General features: G+C 39.2%; 1 protein-coding gene across 1 annotated transcript; it reads left to right on the forward strand.

Moving 5' to 3' along the window:
• The first annotated feature begins 126 nt into the window (after positions 1-126).
• On the forward strand, positions 127-22025 carry pnpla7b (patatin-like phospholipase domain containing 7b). Its single transcript, XM_060883008.1, has 36 exons — positions 127-194; positions 327-2574; positions 3256-3330; positions 3419-3503; positions 3729-3808; positions 4161-4249; positions 4336-4476; positions 4652-4811; positions 5461-5541; positions 5640-5768; positions 6432-6512; positions 6739-6886; positions 8363-8452; positions 8947-9029; positions 9111-9266; positions 9375-9452; positions 9814-10019; positions 11346-11477; positions 11673-11796; positions 11885-11998; positions 12085-12160; positions 12660-12809; positions 13098-13161; positions 13254-13422; positions 15135-15317; positions 15484-15602; positions 17677-17833; positions 17916-18032; positions 19176-19245; positions 19341-19457; positions 19555-19703; positions 19960-20112; positions 20453-20569; positions 21459-21543; positions 21631-21767; positions 21840-22025. Exons 3-36 carry the CDS (start codon positions 3283-3285, stop codon positions 21906-21908), a joined length of 3957 nt encoding a protein of 1318 aa, XP_060738991.1. The 5' UTR covers positions 127-194; positions 327-2574; positions 3256-3282; the 3' UTR covers positions 21909-22025.
• Positions 22026-23006: the final 981 nt, after the last annotated feature.

A 23006-nucleotide genomic window follows, 5' to 3' on the forward strand; every position in this document is an offset into this window, starting at 1 on the left:
GTCAGGATATTATACTTACATGCTGATAGCCAGTTAAAATCTGCGTATATAAAGTACAAACCAATCGTTGAGTAGAAGGCGGGATTTGACACAAAACGGTTAGGGGGAAAAACTCTTTCCGCGTGTATTGAATCCAGAGCACAAGTTTATAGTGTTGACAAAGGGAGGGAGGGAGAGCTGGAGCAAAAATATCAGTGAGTAAATCTCTGTAAATCTTTCACTAATTTTAAAACTTGGGGATTTATCTGTAACTTGAGTGCAAGTGATTTAATTTTAATAACATTGCAGCTTTTGTTGTTGCTGCTGGTGTTTGTGTTTATTTATAGTGTGCCTTGGCATGTGGATGTGTACATGTACATAGACGAGTCAATGATCTCAACGTTCCTGTCATATCAATAAACACATCACAAGTTCACCAGGAGTGCTTTAGACATCATTAAGGTCGAGTTTGACTTTATATTATCTTTGACTTTACTTTGACCCTTGAAACGCCAGTGCAGTGCTGAGGGTCTGTTTACACTGAGCCCTGATCATGGAGGACTGAAATCCTCTTTCACTCACTTTGGATTTGAAAGTTACTTTGGTTTGGATGGAAATTGCATTTCTTCTATTACAGGTAGAAATATAAATATATAACTGTGTAGCAGGTTTTCATATTGCGTTGTTTCTGGGTTGATGTTTTGGGTTTTTTAAACAAACTGTAAATCCTGATGATTATTAATCCGGATCAGAAATTATACACTTTTCCATGATAAACTAACAGCTTGTGCAGAATTAAATGGGTTAACTAACACGACATGGATTTGTTTTTCTGTTTTACAACTTTCCAAAAGTAGCTCTAATAAGATTTTGCTTATTATGTTGTTATTAGTTTCGTACGCACGTGTAATCACCCTTCGTAAATCCTTCCACATGTTGTAGCATTCGATCCTGGGCTCAGGTTGCTGTCTCTGTTAACTTTCACATGTTCTACTCATGCCTGAGAAAGTTTCCTTCAGGTTCTCCGGTTTCCTGCCACCTCCTGAAAACATGCCAGTTGGTGAATAGAAAACTAATTTGCCCCACAATTTGTCGAGACCACATGACACCTTTAATATGGATGAGTTAACATTATGGGCCATTGTTTAAAAATTATAGGTTATTTTGTGACTATTCATAGCATATACAGTACACTGTGTGGCTAAAGATTTGTGGACATCTGATCAGAATACCCAAATGCGGTTCTTCCCTAAACTGCTTGTGTGGGGTTTTCTGTGGGTTCGCTGTTTTTTTTTTCAACCTCCCAGTAACATGTTGGTACTGTAAGTGAATTGGAAACTCTTAAGTTGGGAAAAAAATCATAGGGGTGAATACTTGTGCAAGCTCTTGTGTTTAAATTAAGAAGGATTGACATTTAAGACATACATTTATTGTCCCAATGCACTGCAATTATTTTAAATTTCAATTGTATTGGTCACATACAAGACCATACGCAGTGTTACAAGAAGAAAGGTGCTTTTTTTCTGAATGTCTGTGACATAAGTAGAATTTTCAATAAAAATATACTTTACCGATACAGGTAGGATTTGTACGTAGTTAGTGACAAAATCAGTGACAGAAGCAGTATGACTACATAGTGTGTAGTATGTACAAAAGCCGTATCAGGCTGGTTGTGGATGTTGTTCAGACAAGTGTGATCTATTGTCCTGGTTGAGGGCCTGAATAGCCTGCAGGGAAGAAGCTCCTCCTGATTCTCTCTGTGTTTGTCTTTAGGGAGTCGAAGCTCTTTTGTGACTACAGCAGAGATCTGAGTCCGTTGTTTTGGATGGTTGAGGTACTTCACAATCATTTTGGCCTTGTTCCAGTACCGCTTGCAGCAGATAGACAGAAGGGCAGAGAGATCAGTGGGCATGGTTCCCTCAGATGATAGCACCACCCTCTTGAGCTTGATTTTCCTGCTTGGTTCTTAAACCCGGCTGTGATGCTTTCCATCAGGATGCTCTTGATGGTGCAGGTGTAAAAGGTTTCTTAACACCTTGGAGGACAGTTTAACTCCATATTGGCGGGTTAATACAGATGTGCTAGCCTATTGATTAAGGTGTTAGAGTATCAATCGGAAGGTTGTGAGTTCAAATCCCAGGTCCGCCAAGCTGTCATTGTTGGGCCCCTGAGCAAAGCCCTTAACCCTCAATTGCTTAGTTGCATAAAATGAGATAAAATGTAAGTCGCTCTGAATAAGGGCATCTGCCAAATGCTGTAAATGTGAATGTCAATGTAAATATGAAGCTCATGTGAAAGTAGACACTCAGAGATTTAAGAATTTTTAGTTTGTCTTAAGTATTTCTGTTTTTTTCCCCAAGCCTATTAAAGGTGATATTTTGAAAGAAAAGTAAAAAAAAAAATGTTTTTTTTTTCACACAGGTGATTACTTTTTATTTAAAGTAAATTGTGATATCAAACCTAGTTCTGCTCTCTAAAAATTCCCCAAGTGCTTGTTCAGATTCAGCAATTTGAAGGCATCCTCTTCAACCAGTAAAATTCTGTGTAAGGCTATCTAACAAGATACAAGAGGAGGACAGTTGCAGTATTTATACAGTAAGCATTTCTAATTTCTCCGCAGAACTTTGAAAAATAATCTGATACTCCCATTCATTTGTTTCAAAGCTGCTGTCTATTCTCTTGTAGTATGTGTGTTTATATATAATATTTCAATAGAAAACTATTCAGAACTCATTTTAATAGAAGTCTAAGGAGAGTCTTTTCTAAAGAGAGAATTTACCAAACATAAAACCTGTGTTATAGTGTGTTAATGTCTACAACATTCCTATGAAGATATATTACTAACCTGACATTATCTGTTAATATAGAGAATGTAAGATGTTATAATATAGTGTTATGAAATAAGTTATGTAATAACTACATAACAACATAAATTATGATGTGTATGATAACGTCTTTAATAAAGTAAAAGTTGTTGCGGTGTAAGAGGAATAAAATTGTCCAGGACACTGATATGAAAAATATGTGAACTACATATTTTAATATACTACATAACTTTGGTGTTATGAGTAATTCTACATCACATCAAGCACCAAAACCAACACTGATTATTTTCATACCCAAGCATTTAATACAGTTTCAGTTCTGAACAATTCATGGTTTTTTCAGTACACAATACACTGGTCCGGTGTATAGTTTTCGTTGTCTGTGTGTGTGTGTGTGTGTGTGTGAGTTTTATGTAATGGCTCTGATATTACTGAGTGTTGTTTTCATTAGGCAGCTTTTCCCTCCAGAGAAGAAATTATGGCTCAGCTGCTGAACTTTTTGGAGGACCAGATGCGCACCAGTATGGTAAGACTTCACATTCATTGAAATAAATGTAACTTGTTTTAAATCATTACGGCATCTGATGTCTTGCTGTACGTTTTGGATGTTCCAGTGGACTGGTGTGCTGATTGGAGTGGTAGCTGCTGTCTCACTCATTAGTGTTATCATATATTTGCTGTACAGAAGATACAAAACAAGTATGTATTTCAGTCTTTAATGCCACTTAAATGTTGATAACTCAGTAATAGGTCTATATATTAAGGTCACAAGATCTATTGATAAAGTTTCTGTATCAATGAAGGACCTTCAATATTATAACACAAGTCTAGTCATCTTCCCTTGATGCTATGAGACTTTTACAATGGTCTGCATGTACCAATGTTTTTTCTGCTGTGGATACTTGACACTTGACTGTTTTACAGAACAGCAACCTGAAACCCCCAAGTATCGCTTCAGGAAAAGGGATAAAGTGATGTTTTATGGCCGGAAAATAATGAGAAAGGTACACCTTCTTGTAGAGATTGGCTCAAATAAAGGCTTAATTTTCTGTTTATTTATTGTGGGCGATATGTCAAAAGTATTATATCACTTATAATACTTGCACGCATCATTGACGCAACTTAATTTCTCACAGAATTTACAACTAAATTTACAAGCGATTTACTGAAAATGCAGCATAAAAAAGATTTTGATTCAATATTTACAGAAAAATATTTTACAAGGAAAAGGAGGTCAAATGAAACCAAATCAGTAGTAAAATATATTCTAAGGATCTATCAGTAGCTTATTCCAGTGATTTATAAACGATTTATAAAAGTGGCAACTGAGAACCGTTGTATTTTTTTTTGCTTTAGGTGCAGACGTTATCTTCTGCAGCCAATTCAGGTCCAGTGTCTCAAAAACGAACCAGAAAGAGACCCAAAGTTCTTTCAATTGCACGCAAGTAAATAAAGCCTTCAACGTGCAGTCTGGATTTTGTTAACCATTGACATAGATGTTTTTTCTTATTTCTTTGTTTTATCCAATAAGGATATTGCATATGCGGCGGGAGCCGCCCACTCTTCAACCCAAAGAGCCGCCCCCGTCAGTTCTGGAGGCAGATTTAACCCAGTTTGATGTTCAGAACTCTCACCTGCCATCTGAGGTCCTGTACATGCTTAAGAACGTCAGGTGGGATCCAATAGTTTGTTTTTTCAGTTTAAGCTCCATTATATTAGGTTTTGGAGCAGCTCTGGGAAATGAGCTCCCAGATTTCAAGTTAAAAACATAACCGTGACTGTTTTAGGAAGTAAATTTCTTGCTTGACCATAAGTGATCTGTGTTCTGGGTTATGTGCTGTTCTTAGGGTTCTGGGTCACTTTGAGAAGCCCCTGTTCCTGGAGTTGTGCAGACACATGGTGTTCATCGAGCTACAGCAGGGAGAGGGACTTTTCCGGCCCGGAGACACAGACGACAGCATCTTTGTTGTGCAGAATGGCCGACTTGACCTCTGTGTTAATCAGACTGTAAGTACACGGCCTTCTGAAACAACGTCAGTGCATGTAGGGGTAGACAAGGGTGGCAACATTATAAAATATATATGTATATATGTGTGTGTGTGTGTGTGTGTGTGTGTGTGTTTGTCTCTCTCAGAGGGTTTGTGGAAAAAACATAAAAACTGATAAAAGTGGCTGACTTGACCTCTTTGTTAATCAGGTTGTAAGTACACGGCCTTCTGAAACAACATCAGTGCATGTAGGGGTAGACAAGAGTGGCAACATTATAGAATATATGTGTGTGTGTGTGTGTGTGTGTGTGTTTGTCTCTCTCAGAGGGTTTGTGGAAAAAAACAAATAAAAACTGATAAAAGTCAAAACATGTATGTAATACCAGTCAAAACATTTATACACCTGGTGTTTTTTTATTTTAGTGCTGTAGACAAAATAAAAAAAAAATAGACCAATATAAAAATAAACCTTTCACAAAACTAAAGGTCTGTAATGCATTCAAAATGAGTTTCAGTTATTCAGAACTGGGTCTCTTTAACTACCATAACTCTCTTATGAAACTTGAGGCAGGGTCTAAAAGTGCTTACAATGATGTTTTAAGTAGTAGCCTATTGTCCAAAGATGTCTGTTGTTAAGAACAAATAAATGATTCCTTCTTTCCTCTCAGGACGGCACAGAGCTGGTGGTAAAGCATGTTTTGCCTGGAGACAGCGTTCACAGTCTGCTTAGTATCCTGGATGTCATTACTGTAAGATTCATCAGTTCTCCATCATGTATTTCAGTCACAATATCTACTCGTTCCAAGTACAACAATGAGGTCTGAAGTCATGTGTTTGTCCTGTATAGGGATATCCAGCCCCCTATAAGACCGTATCAGCCCGTGCTGCAGCTCCATCCACCGTTCTCCGTCTCCCTGCTGCAGCCTTTCAGTCAGTGTTTGAGAAATATCCCGAAACTCTGGTCCGGGTCGTTCAGGTATGGATTATTCCACACAGCAATTTGAAGGCTAGTCTTTGAATTTAAGATTGAGAAAGTTAGCTTTGGGTTGGCACTCATTTTAGTTGTGGTGGTACAGTGGTCCCTGGTTTGATCTTGAGCTTGGGGTTTCACTTTTTTAACTGTTATTATGGGTTTCTGCTAAATGTTCCTACTCTCAATAACAGTCAGTAGGTGAATTAGCTACCTAAATTGTGCCTAAGGTTGAACGTGTGGGTACCTGATGCCCAGAGATGGATTGGCACCCCATCCAAAGCATTCCCAGGATCAGCTCTGGCTCTAAAATTACCCTGAGAAGGATAAAGCAGATGATGTCCAGAAGATCTGAACATATTTTAAAAACATATCAACCAATCATTAAGCCTAGTAATATACTCTAAACTAAGAAAATGGATGGACCAGCAACTATCCCCTGGGGAACTCCCATAGAGAGGACGTAGCTTATGTAAAAGGTTAATTAAATTAGCTAGTAGCCACAGTACCTAATGAGCGATAGCATTTCCAAGCACTGATAGGAAAGGATAGATTGTATTTGGAAAACACTTTAGTCACATTAAGTGCAGCTTGAATGGATAATACTCAAAAGAATAAAGGAGCACTTTTATTTGGAAATCCATTATGTTAACTGTGTATCTTGTACAGATCATGATGGTGCGTCTGCAGAGAGTGACCTTCCTCGCCCTGCACAACTACCTGGGGCTGACCACCGAGCTGTTTAACACGGTCAGAACTGCAATATTACACATCAAGGTCATACAAATGGAAAATGAATGACTTTTAACATACAACACTGAAGCGTTAGTGCAGACACATCACATTGTTACGGAAACTGCTGTTGAATCGTTTAGTTGAATTGTTGTCTTCTCTGATTTTTTCACCTATGTGTTATTGATGAAACATGTGGCCTCTTTAATATCTAACATTCAGATGTGTGTGTTGTGTGTCTCAGGAAAGTCAGGCCATTCCTCTGGAGAACGTGGCCAGGGTTCTGGGAGAGGGAAGCCCAGGGCGAAGCTATCGCAGACACTCGCACACTGGAGAGGAGGCTACAGCTGAGAAACTTGCGCATGGAAGCACAGAGAAGCAAAGCGCTGCAGGTTAGTTTTGTAGAACAGAAAAATCAAAATCAAATCAAATTTTATTTGTCACATACACATACATACAGGGTACGACATGCAGTGAAATGCTTTATGCAACTGTCCGGTATCAGAATAAAAGTATAAAAAAAAAAGCAAAAAATAAAATAATAATAGAATAAAAAAAAAAGTATAAACTATATAAAAAACTATATAAAAATATGAAAATGTAGGTGGAGAAATAATGTATATACAAATGCAGAAATATACATATAACATAAATGTGTATGGTTTTTAAAGATTGTCCTTAAAGTGTCCAGGTGCAGTATGGTGTGTAAATAGTGTATAAAGTATAAAGCCATCTAATATTACAGTTTTGTTGCTTATAATATTTACAGGATTGTTGTTAATTTAGTAGTTTAAAAAAATGGTGGTTAATCCTGGGTGTATTCCTTCCCTCGCACCCAGTGTTCCTGGCATTAACTCAGGATTTACCACAACAACAACCAGGATGAATAAATGAATGAAAGAATGAATAGAGATATTTGGTGAACTAGTGACCGCTAGTTTGTCTAATGTAAATTTGTAGAAAAAATGAACTGAAGGATGGCGAAATGATAACATCATGACACATAAAAACAATTTTACAATATACAACATATTTAGATGTGTTAATATAAATAAAATATAAAATATAACTAGATTTGTAAAGTCCGTTGTGACAAACTTTGATGTTGGCTTTGACAATGCAAGTATTTGCAAAGGCTGGTGCTTTTTGGAGGCGTGTGGACATAAGGGTTAGTGTTACTTTTGGAGGCAAGTGGACAGAAAGCTAGGGTGCCAAAACATTTTGAGGTAAGTAGAGACGAGCATGTGATGTCATCTGAATACTCTTGAGGAAGTTCCCCACATTGGGCTGAGTGTTTTGATGTATCACATGTCCATGTTGTAAAAAGTTTTTTGATTTTGCATATTTTGGTGGCGGAGCTGCGGCACAACCGGAAGGCAAATTGGTACACCAATTTAAAACTTTGTTCAGAGTATCACCCTAAAGGAGCTGGCCGAGTTTAGTGTAGATAGTTTGAAAGCTTGCCGAGTTATAAACCTCCAAAGTTTATAATGGGAGTCTATGGGAAAAAAGGCCAATTTGAGACCCGGTACCGGAAGTACCGGTACTCGGATCGCTTAGAAAAGTAACAGCAACAAACGTCAGACCAGGGTCTACAACATATCCGAATTTGGTGCATGTGGCTCGAAAGCCCTAGGAGGAGTTACTCTTGATAAATTTTTGTCTAAGCTTAAATAGGAAAACAGAATGTTGGCTTCTACAAAGCCAACATAACTATCTATCTTTATTGTTACCGATGTACAGAGGAACAATTTCTGCACAAAACCTCTTTGTAGTTTTTAAACTGATGCTACTTCACATCAATCTAAACATAACTCCAAGTATGTTGGACATGTTATGATGTGCAATTTTGATTCCGGTCATTGCAGGTGATGGGAAGCCCAGTCCCATGCAGAGTCCGTCAATGGCCTTCAGGAAATCTCGTTCCATGTCCACTCCGTCAGAGAGCTCAATTTCAGGTAGTTTGATTAAAAGCTGTTCTGTTTGTCTCAGCAAAGCAATAGAATAAAGCACTAAGTCCACATGGACTTGGGGTTAATAGGAACTATACAGGAAACTAGGCAATATGAATGATTATTCGACATGAATTTATTTCAGCAGACACAGAAATTCCATCCTGGGTGAAATGACATGATCAATTTGTTGAAAAGCTCCATGCTGTAGCAAACTGAACATAACGCTAATCAGCTGAACTTCTAATCAGATCCCAGCTGCTCCAGAACCAAAATATACTGTATTTTATGCCAAAAGAGAAGCCTGCTTAAACACTTTAGAGATAATAGCAGACAAATAAATAAAACCTGATCAAACACAAGAACAGCCAACAGAACTGAATGGTAATCATGATTAATTCCCCCCTCATGGTAACACAAGACAGATTGTGGATGATGCTGAAAAACATATTTTTCAGTGTAAACGTAAAATTTCTAAAGCGGCTTTTTCTTTCATGCAGCAGGAGACGGCGATCTCAGCGCAGCCTTTGATGAAGTGACGGCTCAAAAAAACGAACTTCCTTCAAACCCTGTAGCGTACAAGGTACTTTTTATTACAACCTGATAACTTTTCCCAATTCATAAACGTCTTTTTCCTCTAATGTTATTTTTCTGTGTTCTCAAGTCAATTCTGAAGAAGAGCGTGACCATGCAGCCTGCTCCCTCTGCCGTGTACCACTACTCTGACACCGGGGGGCACTCCGGCAACGTCCACCACAACAAAGTCAACGCCATCTTCCAGGCTGCCAAGAAAGACCTGCTCAAGATCATCCAGCTCCAGGCAAAGCTTTATTCTGCATGGAATAATTAAACAAATACAATCCTGTAAGTGTGGAGTCAGGCCTCAGGCTTGAGAATAATATTGATTTTATATGCCTTTGTCCTCCAGGATCCAAGTCTTCTGGAAGGCAGGGTTACTCTGAGACAAGTAAAGGCTGGAAGTGTGATATCAAACCAAGGAGACCAGGTTTGTAATTCTTTCAAACATTGTTCTGTTAAACACCTCTGTTCTTTAAATACATCTGTCTTGAATTACATCTATTCCATTTGTTGTGTCTTTTAAAAATGCCATTGGTTTTTACTGAACACTTCACATGTTGAGGATCTCAAACATGATCAGAGTTTCCTCTGCATTCTATGCAAATTTATTGTAAGATTTCTACCTGTAAATATGGCCTATAAATTGTTCTCTTGTTATATAAAATGTTTGTTTTTTTAGTGGAAAATTGGTAGCTTGTATTCCCTCGGGTCTCCTGCTTATAAATATCCAGGACATTTGGCCCGCAACATTTCAAAGCCTGGATTTTTTTTCTTCTTCCATTTTTCAGGATGTGAGCATGCAGTTTGTGATCTCTGGCATGCTGCATGTGTACCAGCGGATGATTGACAGAGACGAGGACTTGTGTCTGTTTGTGACTCACCCGGGTGAGCTGGTGGGTCACCTGGCCGTGCTCACAGGAGAGCCGCTCATCTTCACTGTACGTGCTAACCGGGATTGTAGCTTCCTATCCATCTCCAAAACACACTTTTATGAGTAAGTTATCAAACACACATACACACACACACACACACACACACACACACACACACGCAATGGTTCAGCTTTTACATATATCTCTGCACATGCACTCTACGTTAAATGCCTTTTCTTTGGCAAGGCTAGACGAGATTTTTACAGTTCTGTCTCTTCCCATCACTCAGTCTCACTTTGACACGATGTCCCTCTCCGGTGTTTGTTTATGAAATCATTTCGGAGGTATTTAAAGATTTCTCCATGGCAACCACATGCATTTAAATCGCATTAACAAGAACTCAACCCGTCATGTTTACAGCTCATGCAACTGTCTGAGTAGCATCAAGTCCAGAGTTAGGTTTGTTGTCCTAATAGCTATGTATAAAGTTACGGTATTAAATGTGTACTAAATAAATACTCGAATTGTGGTGGTTAACCTGTGTCTCTTTTTACTAATTCTGCGTTCCTGGAGTCTGATAGTGATTCACATATAAAAGATAGACCATGTAGGTTTCTTCCTGGGAGATATTAATGTGCAAGTCCTTATGTGAGTAATAGTCCTGCAGATATTCCTCTCAACTGTTCTGGCAAAGGTCACGGGTGATTAATATCTGAAAAGTGGCAACCATTGATTTTTCCTGGAGGTCTAATGTCTGTATCTGACAAACACTTTCAGATGGATGGCAGTGTGGGTTAAGATTTTACTGAGAGTTTGGACTGAGTAAAACCCGCATTGAGCCGTCAGAGCGAAAGCAGACGTTCATTATGTTTTCGGGTCAGACAGCACGGATTCTTCATATTTATTTTGTGGAGACAGAATCGCTGTGTGAGATTCTCGGAATTGCGTTTTCCAGATTCAGTTTCACAGTGAAACGTTTTCCGCTTGTTGTACGTTTGCGCATCACATTCCGAGACACATCATGCAGAGACAGCAGCTAGTCTCAAACAAGAGCTTTGTACACGCAATGTGAGCAGACAGCACCATAGCCCATAGCCAGAACACTCACTGACGACTTGGAGTAAGGACTAATAGGATAAGGACTAGTGCTAGATAGTACTACTACACCCAAGGAATTCAGAATCTATCCATCCCTCATTCCATCCATCCACTTTCTGTAGAATTTATCCTACACAAGGTCACAGTGTGTCTGGTGCCACACACACACACACACAAACTGCAATACAACAGCTAACAGTTTTTAGGCAAACAAAACATGACCTGAGCTACACACTGGAGTTTACTGGAATTTGTGTAATGGATCAGCTAATAAAAGTGTCCACAGTATGGAGTGGATGTGTGTATTTTTTTCAGTGTGGATGACTGTTCGATTTTACACACACATGCAGGATAATGCGTGAGGAGCCACAGGTGGTGTTGAACGTGGCTCACACAGTGGTGCGCAGACTCTCGCCCTTCCTCAGACAGATTGATTTTGCACTCGACTGGATGGCTGTGGAGGCCGGAAGGGCTGTCTATAGGTACTCTGTCTCTGTCTCTGTCTCTCTCTCTCTACCTCTCTATCTATCTAGATGTCTTTTAACTAAATATGACTTTACCCAAGTGAAATGATGAGTGATAGGACAAAAAAATCATTTTGTCTTCTTTTGCTTTTAACCTTACTATCTATTAACTATTGGGTCTGTTTGGTCTGTATGTGTCTATCTATCTCTCAGGCAGGGTGAAAAGTCAGACAGCACCTATATCGTGCTGAGCGGTCGTCTGCGCTCAGTCATCATGAGGGAGGACAAGAAGAAAGAGCTGACCGGAGAGTACGGGAGAGGCGACCTCATCGGCGTGGTAAGAGTCTTCTCGCTGTTTACAGTTCGAGGCTAATATGCTGCAACTGCTCCTTTATTACCATCTAAAACCTCACATCCTTTCTTAGGTGGAAGCTCTGACTCACATGAACCGTGCCACCACAGTCCACGCGGTCAGAGACTCAGAGCTGGCTAAGCTGCCTGAAGGAGCGCTGACCTCCATCAAAAGAAAATACCCTCAGGTTCCAGCTATCAGCAGTTAGAACACAGTAACCTTAAACAGAGAAGGGAAATCCATTCTTATCTTTACTCTAACCTTTTTTAACAGGTTGTGACTAGACTGATTCATCTCCTCGGTCAGAAGATACTGGGAAACATGCAGCAAGTCAGTGGTCCGTTATCAGGTGTGTAAAGAGCTGCCATAAGTCACCACATGTCTTCTATACCAAAGTATCAGTATATTTTCTCAATATATCTTTTGTCAGTAGCAGCAATCATAATTATAGTAAAATTCATTTGTAATGCAATTCATTGTTTTTATCACATAATACAGACTTTTGTAGGATTTATACTACCGTTACTATTAATATGACTCCATTTTATTATATTACAGCTACGACTCCTCCTCTTACTTTTGTTCCCTCTCCTACTACTATTACTTCCCCTGCTTGTCCTCTTCCTCCTCCTCTTTCTACAACTACTGCTTCTTCTTCTTCTACTCCTAATACTCGATGATGGTTCCTGTTTCACTACTATTATTACTGATGATAATAATAATAATAATAATAATAATAATAATCATGTTGCAGATAAACATTACTAAATATTTATACCTTTTTTTTAAATTATTTTTCTATATTATTTTATTAAAATTTTTCCTCCTTTCCTGGCTGCACACCCCAGCACATGGTCTGGGTGTGCACTCTTCTGGCAGTAAGTGGGATGCGGGTAATCCTGTCTCCAACCTATCCACCGTTTCCATCCTTCCTGTGTCTGATGACGTGCCCATGACATCCTTTGCTCTGGAGTTGCAGCATGCTCTCAGCGCTATTGGTAACTTCACCTCACAGCCTTGTACAAGTCCATGTCCTATTTTACATCTATAAAATGGCTTAGGATTCTTTGGCTTAGTTGCTATATTAGTTTAATATATTAATATGACCAACAGAACGGTGACAAAAGAAAACAAATAAATATCAGAATGGAAATAAATACTCAATTGTATTGGGGAGAATGAGAATATTAATATATACCTTAGAAGTTTATTTTAATAAGCCAAAAGATATCAGAAATACATCTGTTTATAGGTAACAAATGCTCATGTCCTCGTCCCTATCCTAGGCCCTACTTTACTCCTGACCAGTGACATCATCAAACAGCGTCTGGGTGCCGCAGCACTCGACAGGTCAGCCTGGATATTCATTTAAAGTACATGTAAAAGTTCTCTCTCTCTTCCAGTTAATATATGTCTGTGATACTGTCCTGTCTCATGTCCAGCGTTCATGAGTATCGGTTGTCCAATTGGCTGGGCCAGCAAGAGGATATTCACAGGATTGTTGTGTACCAGTCAGACAGCACGCTGACGCCGTGGACGCAGCGCTGTATCCGCCAGGCTGACTGTATTCTCATTGTGGGTCTGGGAGAGCAGGAGCCCACAGTCGGAGAGGTACACACACTCCGAACTGTATACATTATCCACATGGCACTACGGTCAAACTGAAGTGTGCTCCTTGGAACAATACAAAGTGCTTCAAACATTTCAATTGTTATGTCTAAATCTTGACTGAAAATCTTGATTTAATTTTTTTTCTCATAGTCTGGAAAAAGTGCAATTTTAGTGAAAATTTATAGAATCATATACATATTGGCCTCTTTTTTCAAGCTGGATACATTATACAAATTCAGTTATTTCATAGAAAAATATTTGGAAGCACGAGTGCTCCAGAGTTTTCGTTACGTTTATGTATAAGGAAAACCAGACAAATAACACTAGCTATTCAAGTAGAACAAACATAATGTCACTCTAAAACAGAAAAGAAGAGTTAGTGTGTTTCTGCAGTAGCTGCTGGTAGCTGCAATGGTGAATACCGGACGATTTAGCACAAGGCACGTTTAAGTTTTCAGGTGATTTGGCTTACAACCAACATTTATACACAATTCTCCTAAAAGACTGATATATGAGACTTGCGTATATTATGAGTTTGTGTGCATTGTGTGTGTGTGTGTGTGTGAGAGAGTACTGTGCCAACTAAGCATTCACTCTCAGGTCACAAAATGGATCATATTTGTAATTAGCACTGGAGATAAACCAGGTCATTTCTCTAAGTGTTAAATGATATCCTGTTCACTAGCATTACACCTTTACACCTGTCTGTTTAACTCAGCATCTAGAAAAAGAAAACGACAGGCAGTGATTACTGCTAGACCCAGGCTTGCTTTCTTTTCACATGTTAAAAGTTATTTGATTATAGAAGTCGATGTCTTGACATCTGTAATTTGTGTCAAAGAGCTTCTAAAGCCTTACGGACCGTTGAACATTGTGATAAAATGATGTAATCTGTACATTGACAGAGTAAAGTGTTTCAAGATCTAACATTGTTTAACCTTGATTTTGCCTTTTCTTAAAGTGTGTCCAGTCATGTAGGTGTAAAGACCTAGTACAGACTTGAGTAGAAATGTCCTACTGCAGTGTCCTGTGTTAAAAGAACTTTCTTAGAATAACTTTGCATAAAATGACAAGCAAGAAAATGACCAAAGCAATACAATCAACAATGTATTAACAATAACATTAATTAACCTGGGACTTCATTATGATTATTATATTGATTATTAAGAGATGAGTAAGGAGTAAAGCCCATGTGTGTGAGTGCTCTTATTGAGATAATAATCAACGATACAGTGTTGTGACTCTCCCAGTTCAAGACGCTCACATCCTCAGACATTTTTATATTTATTAAAGAACAACACATTATATTTGTGTGTTTATGGTTCATTTGTGTTATCACTTATGTTACAGCAGCTATAAAAATTCATACTCGTTGTCCTTTATGTCTCTTGATCTTAATAAGACAAGAAAAAAGATTTTACAGAGAAACTCCTCTATCCTAAACATACGCCTGTGTCAAAAATGTCTACATAAATAAAGCTCTGACACTTCCAAAAATGTATTACATAAATTTTAATCGTTATACTTTGTTAAATAGCAACAACACACAAGTATCCTTTTAATGAAGTGTCTCCTGCTATTCCATAAATGTGAGAAGTACAGTGTTATTTCTTATAAACTACTGTTATAGAAAATGAATCAACACCTTCTGACCAATCAGAGTCAAGAATTCAATAACACTGATATAATGAACATGTTTTTGTTTGCTGCAGCTGGAGCAGATGTTGGAGGGCAGCGCGGTTCGGGCTCAGAAACAGTTGGTGCTCCTGCATCGTGAGGACGGACCTCCACCTAGAGGAACAGCCGAATGGCTCAACATGCGCAGCTGGATCTCCAGACACCTGCACCTGTCATGCCCTCGCAGGGTTTTCAGCCGCAGAAGTCTGCCCAAACTGGTGCAAAGCCAACACACTCATTTTTAAAACAGCACTTTTATGCTTATCTCGGTATTAATGTAAATAATAATCTCAAATTTACACCAGCATCATATGATGCTCTGAATTTCAGTGTGATCTAATCTAATTTTCGTCTCCTCTACTCTTTCATCTTTCCTCGTTTCAGAGAGAGATGTATCAGCGTGTCTTTGAAAAGCCCCCAGACCGCCACTCTGATTTTTCTCGCCTGGCTCGAGTGCTGACAGGCAATGCCATAGCCCTGGTGCTTGGGGGAGGAGGTGCTAGGTACTGTTCCCTCTCTCTCTCTCTCTCTCTCTCTCTCTCTCTCTCTCTCACACTCTCACACACACAATTTTTCATCGTTTTTGCTCACTCACTCACTCACTCACTCAGCACCTTCTGCCAGCACCATCATCAATTAAACACATATCCATATTCATTGCACGTTGATTGATTTTATCTAATGACTATTCAATATTTTCCAGTAGTCTAACCATTGAATTAATTTCACCTCTGTGGGGCTTTTTACACCTGGTCACTTCATGCGTTATCTGTTATCCGATAGCTATCTGATCGTAAAAAGACCAGGTGTAAATGCCCTCCGAAACGGTTTCGATCCGATCGTTCAAACCACTTCAGGAGGTGGTCTGGGATGCATTTCAGATGAAACTGGACAGGTGTAAATGAATGTGGTTGTTCAAGCCACATACGTCAGCGCTATACTCCTCCCAAACGGAAGTACGTCACTCGCAGGTGACTCGCGAGTCGTGCATCGCGTCAGAAACAAATATGTTTTCCCATCAGTGGCTCCGATCTTTCACCCAGGTGTCTCGTTGGGTCTTAAAATGCACTGCTGCAGCCAGCGAAAATGCAGCAAACAGTAAATGCTGTTTTTTGTAGCAACCGCATACACCAAAGCGTGTTCCATTTCAATTACCCCGGAAATGAGGTAAAATATATTTGCACATTGGGTGGGAGTAGAAAGATCAGATTGATATCCGATTCGCCGAGACCCATTTATGTGGCCTAATGTAAATGGAAAAATTTTAACAAATCAGATAGCTATCGGATCAGAGAAAACACATGAAGTGACCAGGTGTTAAAAGGCCCTGTGATACTCCCCATCCAGTAAATAATACAATTGAGGTACACAGGTGTCAAAAGTTTAGCCATAATATTTACCATTTAGAAATGTTCGAGGTTTTTCAGACACAACAACGTCTAACGTTTACAAAGAAAAAAAAAACAAAAACGTTTGAACATTATGAATTAGTCAGAGAGGTCAGAGGAGACCGGACTAAACTGGTTTGAAAGGATATAAATGCCCCAATAGATTTAATAACCACTATCTAACTTTACAATCATAGTGAGCAGAAAAGCATCTCAGAAAGCAAAAGGCACCAAGCTTTAAATCAGATGTGCTACAATAACATCTATATAATCACACCAGGTTCCACAACTGACAGCCAGTCGTCTTCAAGTATGGATGTATTGCGTGTTCTAAAATACCTTTCTGCTCAGCACGGTTATAAAGACTCGTTATAATTCCATGAACGAGCAGCTTCACATGTTTTCCTAGGCGAGTGAGTAAAAGAGGTATAGTAGAGGTAAGGGGAAAAATCTAAAATATCATTCATTATTCTCCGTCTTTTTAGCTAAAGCAGCGGTCAGAACTGCCAAGTGGAAAGGACGTGGGACGTGGAAGACTCATTCTTGAAACGATTATATTCTCTTTGTGCAAATTTTATCTAGGTGAACTTTGACCTGTGATGCATCTTTTGAGTCCGTATAAAACATGTGGGTGGGACTGTGGTCTGTTTGGTCAATAAAAAAACGGAGGGAGTGCTAATGATTACATGCTGTTGTTTTACTGTTGCTTGGCACACAGCAGAAAACAAATGAGTCAAATTGTCCACTGAAATTCTGCTTTAGTTCTTGCTTACTAGGGGTTTCTTGGATCTCTTGTAAATAATTGGAGGTGCATGTTTGTTTATGCTTTGCTGATAGCTTTTTATTGTTTGTGCTTTTTACCTATCAGACTCAGGAATATCTTAAAAATGTTTAAAAATATGATATGAAGCAGTTCACTTTATTCGATCTGTATAGCGACTGGAACGATGCACATTGGTGCAAAGCAGCTTTACGGACATACATAAATATTCAGGATACGAATGATAAATTTTGTGCTTAAATTTATCCTAAATGAGTGAGCCAGAGGTGACACTGGCAAGGAAAAACTACTTCAAGAGACGTTCTTAAGACAAAAGCAATAATTCTATTATATTCTATCATATCTATGATGTGATAGAGCAAGCAGCTTTATTGATGTATTAGCTGACTGACCTTCTCCACCCGGCAGAGGCTGTTCTCAGGTGGGAATCATCCGGGCTCTGTGTGAAGCAGGGATCCCTGTTGATCTGGTGGGTGGTACTTCTGTCGGCTCCCTGATGGCGGCGCTGTTTGCCGAGGAGAGAAGCTACAGCCGAATGAGAGTCAGAGCACGCGAATGGGCCATAGTGAGAACAACAGTCAGTCCATTTCAGCAATTCTGTTTTAACTTTTTTTTTTATAACACACTGTTTCTCATCTGCTGTCTAGGACTTTGGATCGATGTTTAAGAAGATCCTGGACCTGACATATCCAGTGACCTCCATGTTCACTGGCGCATCCTTTAACTCCAGCATCAGTGCGTTGTTTAAGGACAAACAAATTGAGGTGGGAAACGGGGTGAACCTTTTAGCTCTAGATTAAGTTTTGTCTTTGATTATTAAGTATAGAATACAATAAATTTCAGCTTTTTCTCTGATCATTTCTTCAGGCACCAATATTATTTTTGCCATCACAGTGCATGGGTCCTTTTAACCCACATTACTCACTGCATTAGTTAACATTAACAAACCATACCTAGCAAAAATAGAAAGTATAAATCATGTTTAAAAGGTAACAAGGTAGCATAGAAATTGAGTTTTCTTTTAATGTGAATTCAACACATTAAAAAAAAATTACTACTAATTAATATTAATTATTAATTTTGTTGACATTTTATGTTGTATGGTTTGTTACTGTATGCTGAATGCTGTAATTAATGTTTTTTTTTATAGGAATCTTAAAAATTCTGATTAAACAGAAGTGTTTGTTAATGTTCTCTAACTTTAGCTTAGACAGTGGTTCTGTATGAGAAGGAAATTAACGGTTTATATCGATTAAAACGTAACTACTAACGAAAGGATTTGTATCGTGGATGCTTCACATAAACCATTATTATGATATAGTGAAGTTTTCTGTGAGAATGTGCCATTTTTTTGATGGAATTAATGCTGAAGTGCTTCAAAATGTTGATGTAATTTCCGCTGAAACAGGAAGTCAGCTGTATTTGAGAGTAAAGATGCAGAACCTTCTGTCACTGTGTGTTTAGACAACACACAGGGCTTTTAAAGTGCCGACAGATGGAACAGCGTTAAATGTTTGACAGGAAGTTGAAGGCTTGTCAAATATTCCCTTGTAATTGCAGTCTTTTTTGCTTTAAACCAGTCTCCCACCTGTGGAGAACTTGAGCTTGGTTAAGAGCTTGCTAAGGGAATTGCACATACAGTACAGCACAGTAGATGAATGTTAATTATATCACAAAGGCCTGTAATTACATTTGTTCTTGCATGTTCTTGCTTGCTGAGCTTGAAAGTTAGTGATGTTCAGTATGCATGCTTCTGTTCCCTGGCTCTTGTCTCTGAGGCATCGTGATCGGATTTTTTCTTATGCAAAATCTCATCAAAGCTTTGATTAGTCATGCAGATGTGCAACCTTTTTTATTTATATGCCCAATATAATTTTGAGCTTGTGTGTGTGTGTGTTTTCTTGCAGGACCTTTGGATTCCATACTTTAACATCACTACAGACATCACCGCCTCTGCCATGAGAGTGCACACTGACGGTCAGTCAGTCAGTCGTATTAATCTGTACTTGTGTTCCTGTCTTTCTTTGGGTTGCTCATGTCCTGTACATTCATTTGGTCCTCTTTACATTCAGGTTCTCTGTGGAGGTACGTGCGTGCCAGCATGTCTCTCTCGGGCTACTTGCCTCCACTTTGTGACCCAAAAGATGCACATTTACTCATGGATGGTGGTTATATCAACAACCTGCCCGGTAGGATTAGTTTTAATGACGTGTGGATTCAAATAGCTTTTTTTTAGCCTTTATTGTGTCTTAACTCAATTGTGTTCCTGTGTTCATGTGTCCCTAGCTGATGTAGCTCGCTCTATGGGTGCCAAAGTAGTGATAGCGATTGACGTAGGCAGCCAGGATGAGACCAACCTAACCAACTACGGAGACTCTCTGTCCGGGTGGTGGCTGCTATGGAAACGCTTTAACCCTCTAGCAGAGAGAGTGAAGGTTAGGACTCTGGAAGCAGCTCATGGAATAAATAATGCATCAGTGACAAGCAGTAGTAAAAATATATATTCACAAAAATGCTTAAAATAATATAGCAAAATTGGGGCCATCTGCTTTAAATTCCCCTATAACAAGCAAAATCTGCTTTTTGTCTATTGGCTCTGCTGGCCTGGAGACACCAGAGTAACAAACAGTAACATGAAAAATGTGTTTCCTTAAGGCGTGAGATTTGTAACAGTGATGAATGACCCTGCAGGTGCTGAACATGGCTGAGATCCAGACGCGACTGGCCTACGTGTGCTGCGTGCGTCAGCTGGAATTGGTGAAAGACAGCGACTACTGCGAGTACATCCGGCCTGCTATTGACCGCTATGGTACTCTAGAGTTCGGCAAGTTCGACGAGATCGCCGTGAGCAACATTTCCTCACTTGTTTGACCCTGTGTTTCAGACAGGAATTCCTTTTACAGGCATGAGAAGATGTGCTAAATAATATCACATTACGCTCTGTGATTTTGGCTGGATTCCTGTGTACGATTAAAGGTTTATCTTCTAACTGCCACCCATTCTGACATATTAATAAAGTCTTTCCTGTAACGTCTGAGGTGGTTAAATATTTAGGAGCATTAATGATGGCTACAGTGACCTTTATGAATATCAGTACAGCGCAATTAACATTACAAAGAAAGCACTACACATGGGTCTCATCTGCATACGATCTGTCTTTTCTTTTCTTTTCTTTTTTTTGCAGGATGTCGGCTATCAGCACGGGAAGACGGTGTTTGATCTGTGGTGTCGCAGCAGTGTGGTGGAGAAAATGCTGAAAGATCGACATCAGGAGGAGTTCCACAAGAGCAAGAGCACCAATGTGTGTTATTCCACTTAAAGCACAGCAATCTGCCTGTGATTACAGTTTTATTTATTAATGAATGAAATGTCACCCATTTGAATGATTTATTGTTAGGTTTAATGTCAGGAGCATCGGAAATGAGTTCTCATTAATGTCTCACTAATTTCTGTCACCTGCCTCTCCCTTTTTCTCACTCACTCACTCACTCACCTCACTCTCTCTCTCTCTCTCTCTCTCTCTCTCTGTCACTCTCCCTCTCTCTGTTACTCACTCAGTCTTACTCACTCACTCTCTCATTCACTCTAGCTCTCTCACTCACTCACTCACTCACTCACTCTTGCTCCCTCATGTCCTTAACCTCTCTCTCTCTCTCTCTCTCTCTCTCTCTCTCTCTCTCTCTCTCTCTCTCTCTCTGTCTCTCATGCTTGCTCACTTGATTGCTGTAGTTGAATAGGAATGGAACACTTCAGCACATGTTTGGTGAGAATCAGCTTTTGTGTGGTAGCAGTAATTCAGGCCACATCACACCATATAGTTGTTGATTATTTTCTAGAGCACCATGTGCAGTCATTTTTTCCCCTTAATCATTACTACTGTTTGCAATCAGTAAGAATTTGTCGACTTTTGTCATTTAAATAACTGTTAAACAAGTTGATGTATTTTTGTTTTCCGCAACAGAAAACAATTTTCCTCGATGAAAATTCGGTCCTATTCTTGACTTTTGGACCCTATTTATCTAGCTATCTCATAACATATCTTAAGTCTTAGAACAGCTGTAGCGTTTTGCATATTAAGCAGCTTTTCCGGAATCCTTAATAACCCTCTAATGAGTTACTCTGGGAGTTGTTATACGCTTTGCTGAAGATTATCAGCAAATAAGTAATGAGGCTGTATTCTTGTATTGCAGGTGGTGACCTGTCCTAATGCCTCGTTCACTGACCTGGCTGAGATCGTGTCCCGGATAGAGCCGGTGAAACAGGCCATAGTGGAAGGTGAGAAGTATATTTAGAGCATATGTTATATTAATAGACTGTTTATTTGAACACATTGTACTCAACCCTAACCTCTGAATCGCACAGAGGAATCAGAGTATCACACAGACTACGATGAGGACATAGTGCTGTCCGACTTGGATTTGTCCAACGCCTGCAGCGAGCACGAGCACACAGAGGAAGAGGACGAGAATACAGATGAGACGGCTGACACTGGCGATACGGTAAGTCAATTCAGATAAATTCTGGTTTGTAAAGAGCTCTGTTTGTTTTTAATGATCTGATATTTTACACAGGATGAAGATATACAGACAGTGAGAAGACAAAGGCGGCATCGGAACACCAATCACACGAGCCAGGAGTGAGGATGCTAGAGGTGTAACCATCAGATGATTTGGATCGATGCAACGGTTGAGATCAGATTGTATTAAATTGCAGATTCAGTTGTATTTTCAAATAACAAATTGCTGCCTGGGGGGTGGGGGTGGGGTGGGGGTGATGGGGCTTGGTGGATTACTGCGTACTTTCCTCCTCAAGTCCAAAGGCTGATTGGCATCTCTAAATTGTCGGTAGTCTATGATTGTGTTTTGCGATGGCGTGCCACCCTGTCCAGGATGTCTCCTGCCTTGTGCCCCAGGTCGACTGGGGAAGACTTCAGGTTCCTCACAATCCTGTGTAAGCAGTAAGCGATACAGAAAACGGATGGATGGCTACAAATATTACCTTAAGAATCAAAATCGTATCATAGCAGATTTCATTATGCATCATTATTACACTGTTGCTGTAGGAATTGATTCCTACTGTGTCTTAGCAGATTTAGTGGTCTGGTCAAAAATGCCCTAACAATTGTGATGATATTGTAGAAGATTCAGGGGTATTAACAAATATCATATCTTTGCCTTATGAATTAAATTCTGAGGTTTACACTTTTACAGGCTACATAGTAACTATAAGCTAGCTATATAGTTGTATAACTCGAAGGAGGACAGATTTGTAGTATACAAAGCAAAACGGGAAGGTAATGTCATTTGTTTGAGTTTTAATGCATCTTGAGTAACATGAACTGGATCAAATTGGAGTAGGAGTTTCCTGTTAAATCAAGGGCCCACTGTTCTGGCTGCAGTTTTGCACAATTCACCATTTTACTCACATCATGAAGGATGCAGTAAAGAGTTGGCAGACAAGAGTTCACAAAAATGACCCAGTATTTTGATCCTTCAGGACTGGAACTGTGTGCCTTCTACAGATTAAAGGGATACGTCACCAATTTTTAATAATCTCTGTCCACCTCATATGTAGCAATATGTGTGTTCTTACTAGAGGCAAGAAATTCAACACAATTCTCTGTGCTTGAAAAATAACAGAATAAAAAAAAAAATTTTAAGACTTTTAGACATCCATTATTACTGAGTTATGGTCAAAAAAGGTCATTTCCTAATACAGGAAATTGTGTTGAACTTCTT

The sequence above is a fragment of the Tachysurus vachellii genome, chromosome 12, assembly GCF_030014155.1.
Source record: "Tachysurus vachellii isolate PV-2020 chromosome 12, HZAU_Pvac_v1, whole genome shotgun sequence".
Classification (NCBI taxonomy): Eukaryota; Metazoa; Chordata; class Actinopteri; order Siluriformes; family Bagridae; genus Tachysurus; species Tachysurus vachellii.

Excerpts from the sequence above, each read along its gene's own strand:
- pnpla7b (XM_060883008.1), top strand. The coding sequence starts at position 3,283 with ATGGCTCAGCTGCTGAACTTTTTGGAGGACCAGATGCGCACCAGTATG. Across the intron at positions 19,458-19,554 it reads TTATATCAACAACCTGCCCG|CTGATGTAGCTCGCTCTATG; the intron begins GTAGGATTAGTT and ends ATGTGTCCCTAG. Across the intron at positions 20,570-21,458 it reads ACAAGAGCAAGAGCACCAAT|GTGGTGACCTGTCCTAATGC; the intron begins GTGTGTTATTCC and ends CTTGTATTGCAG.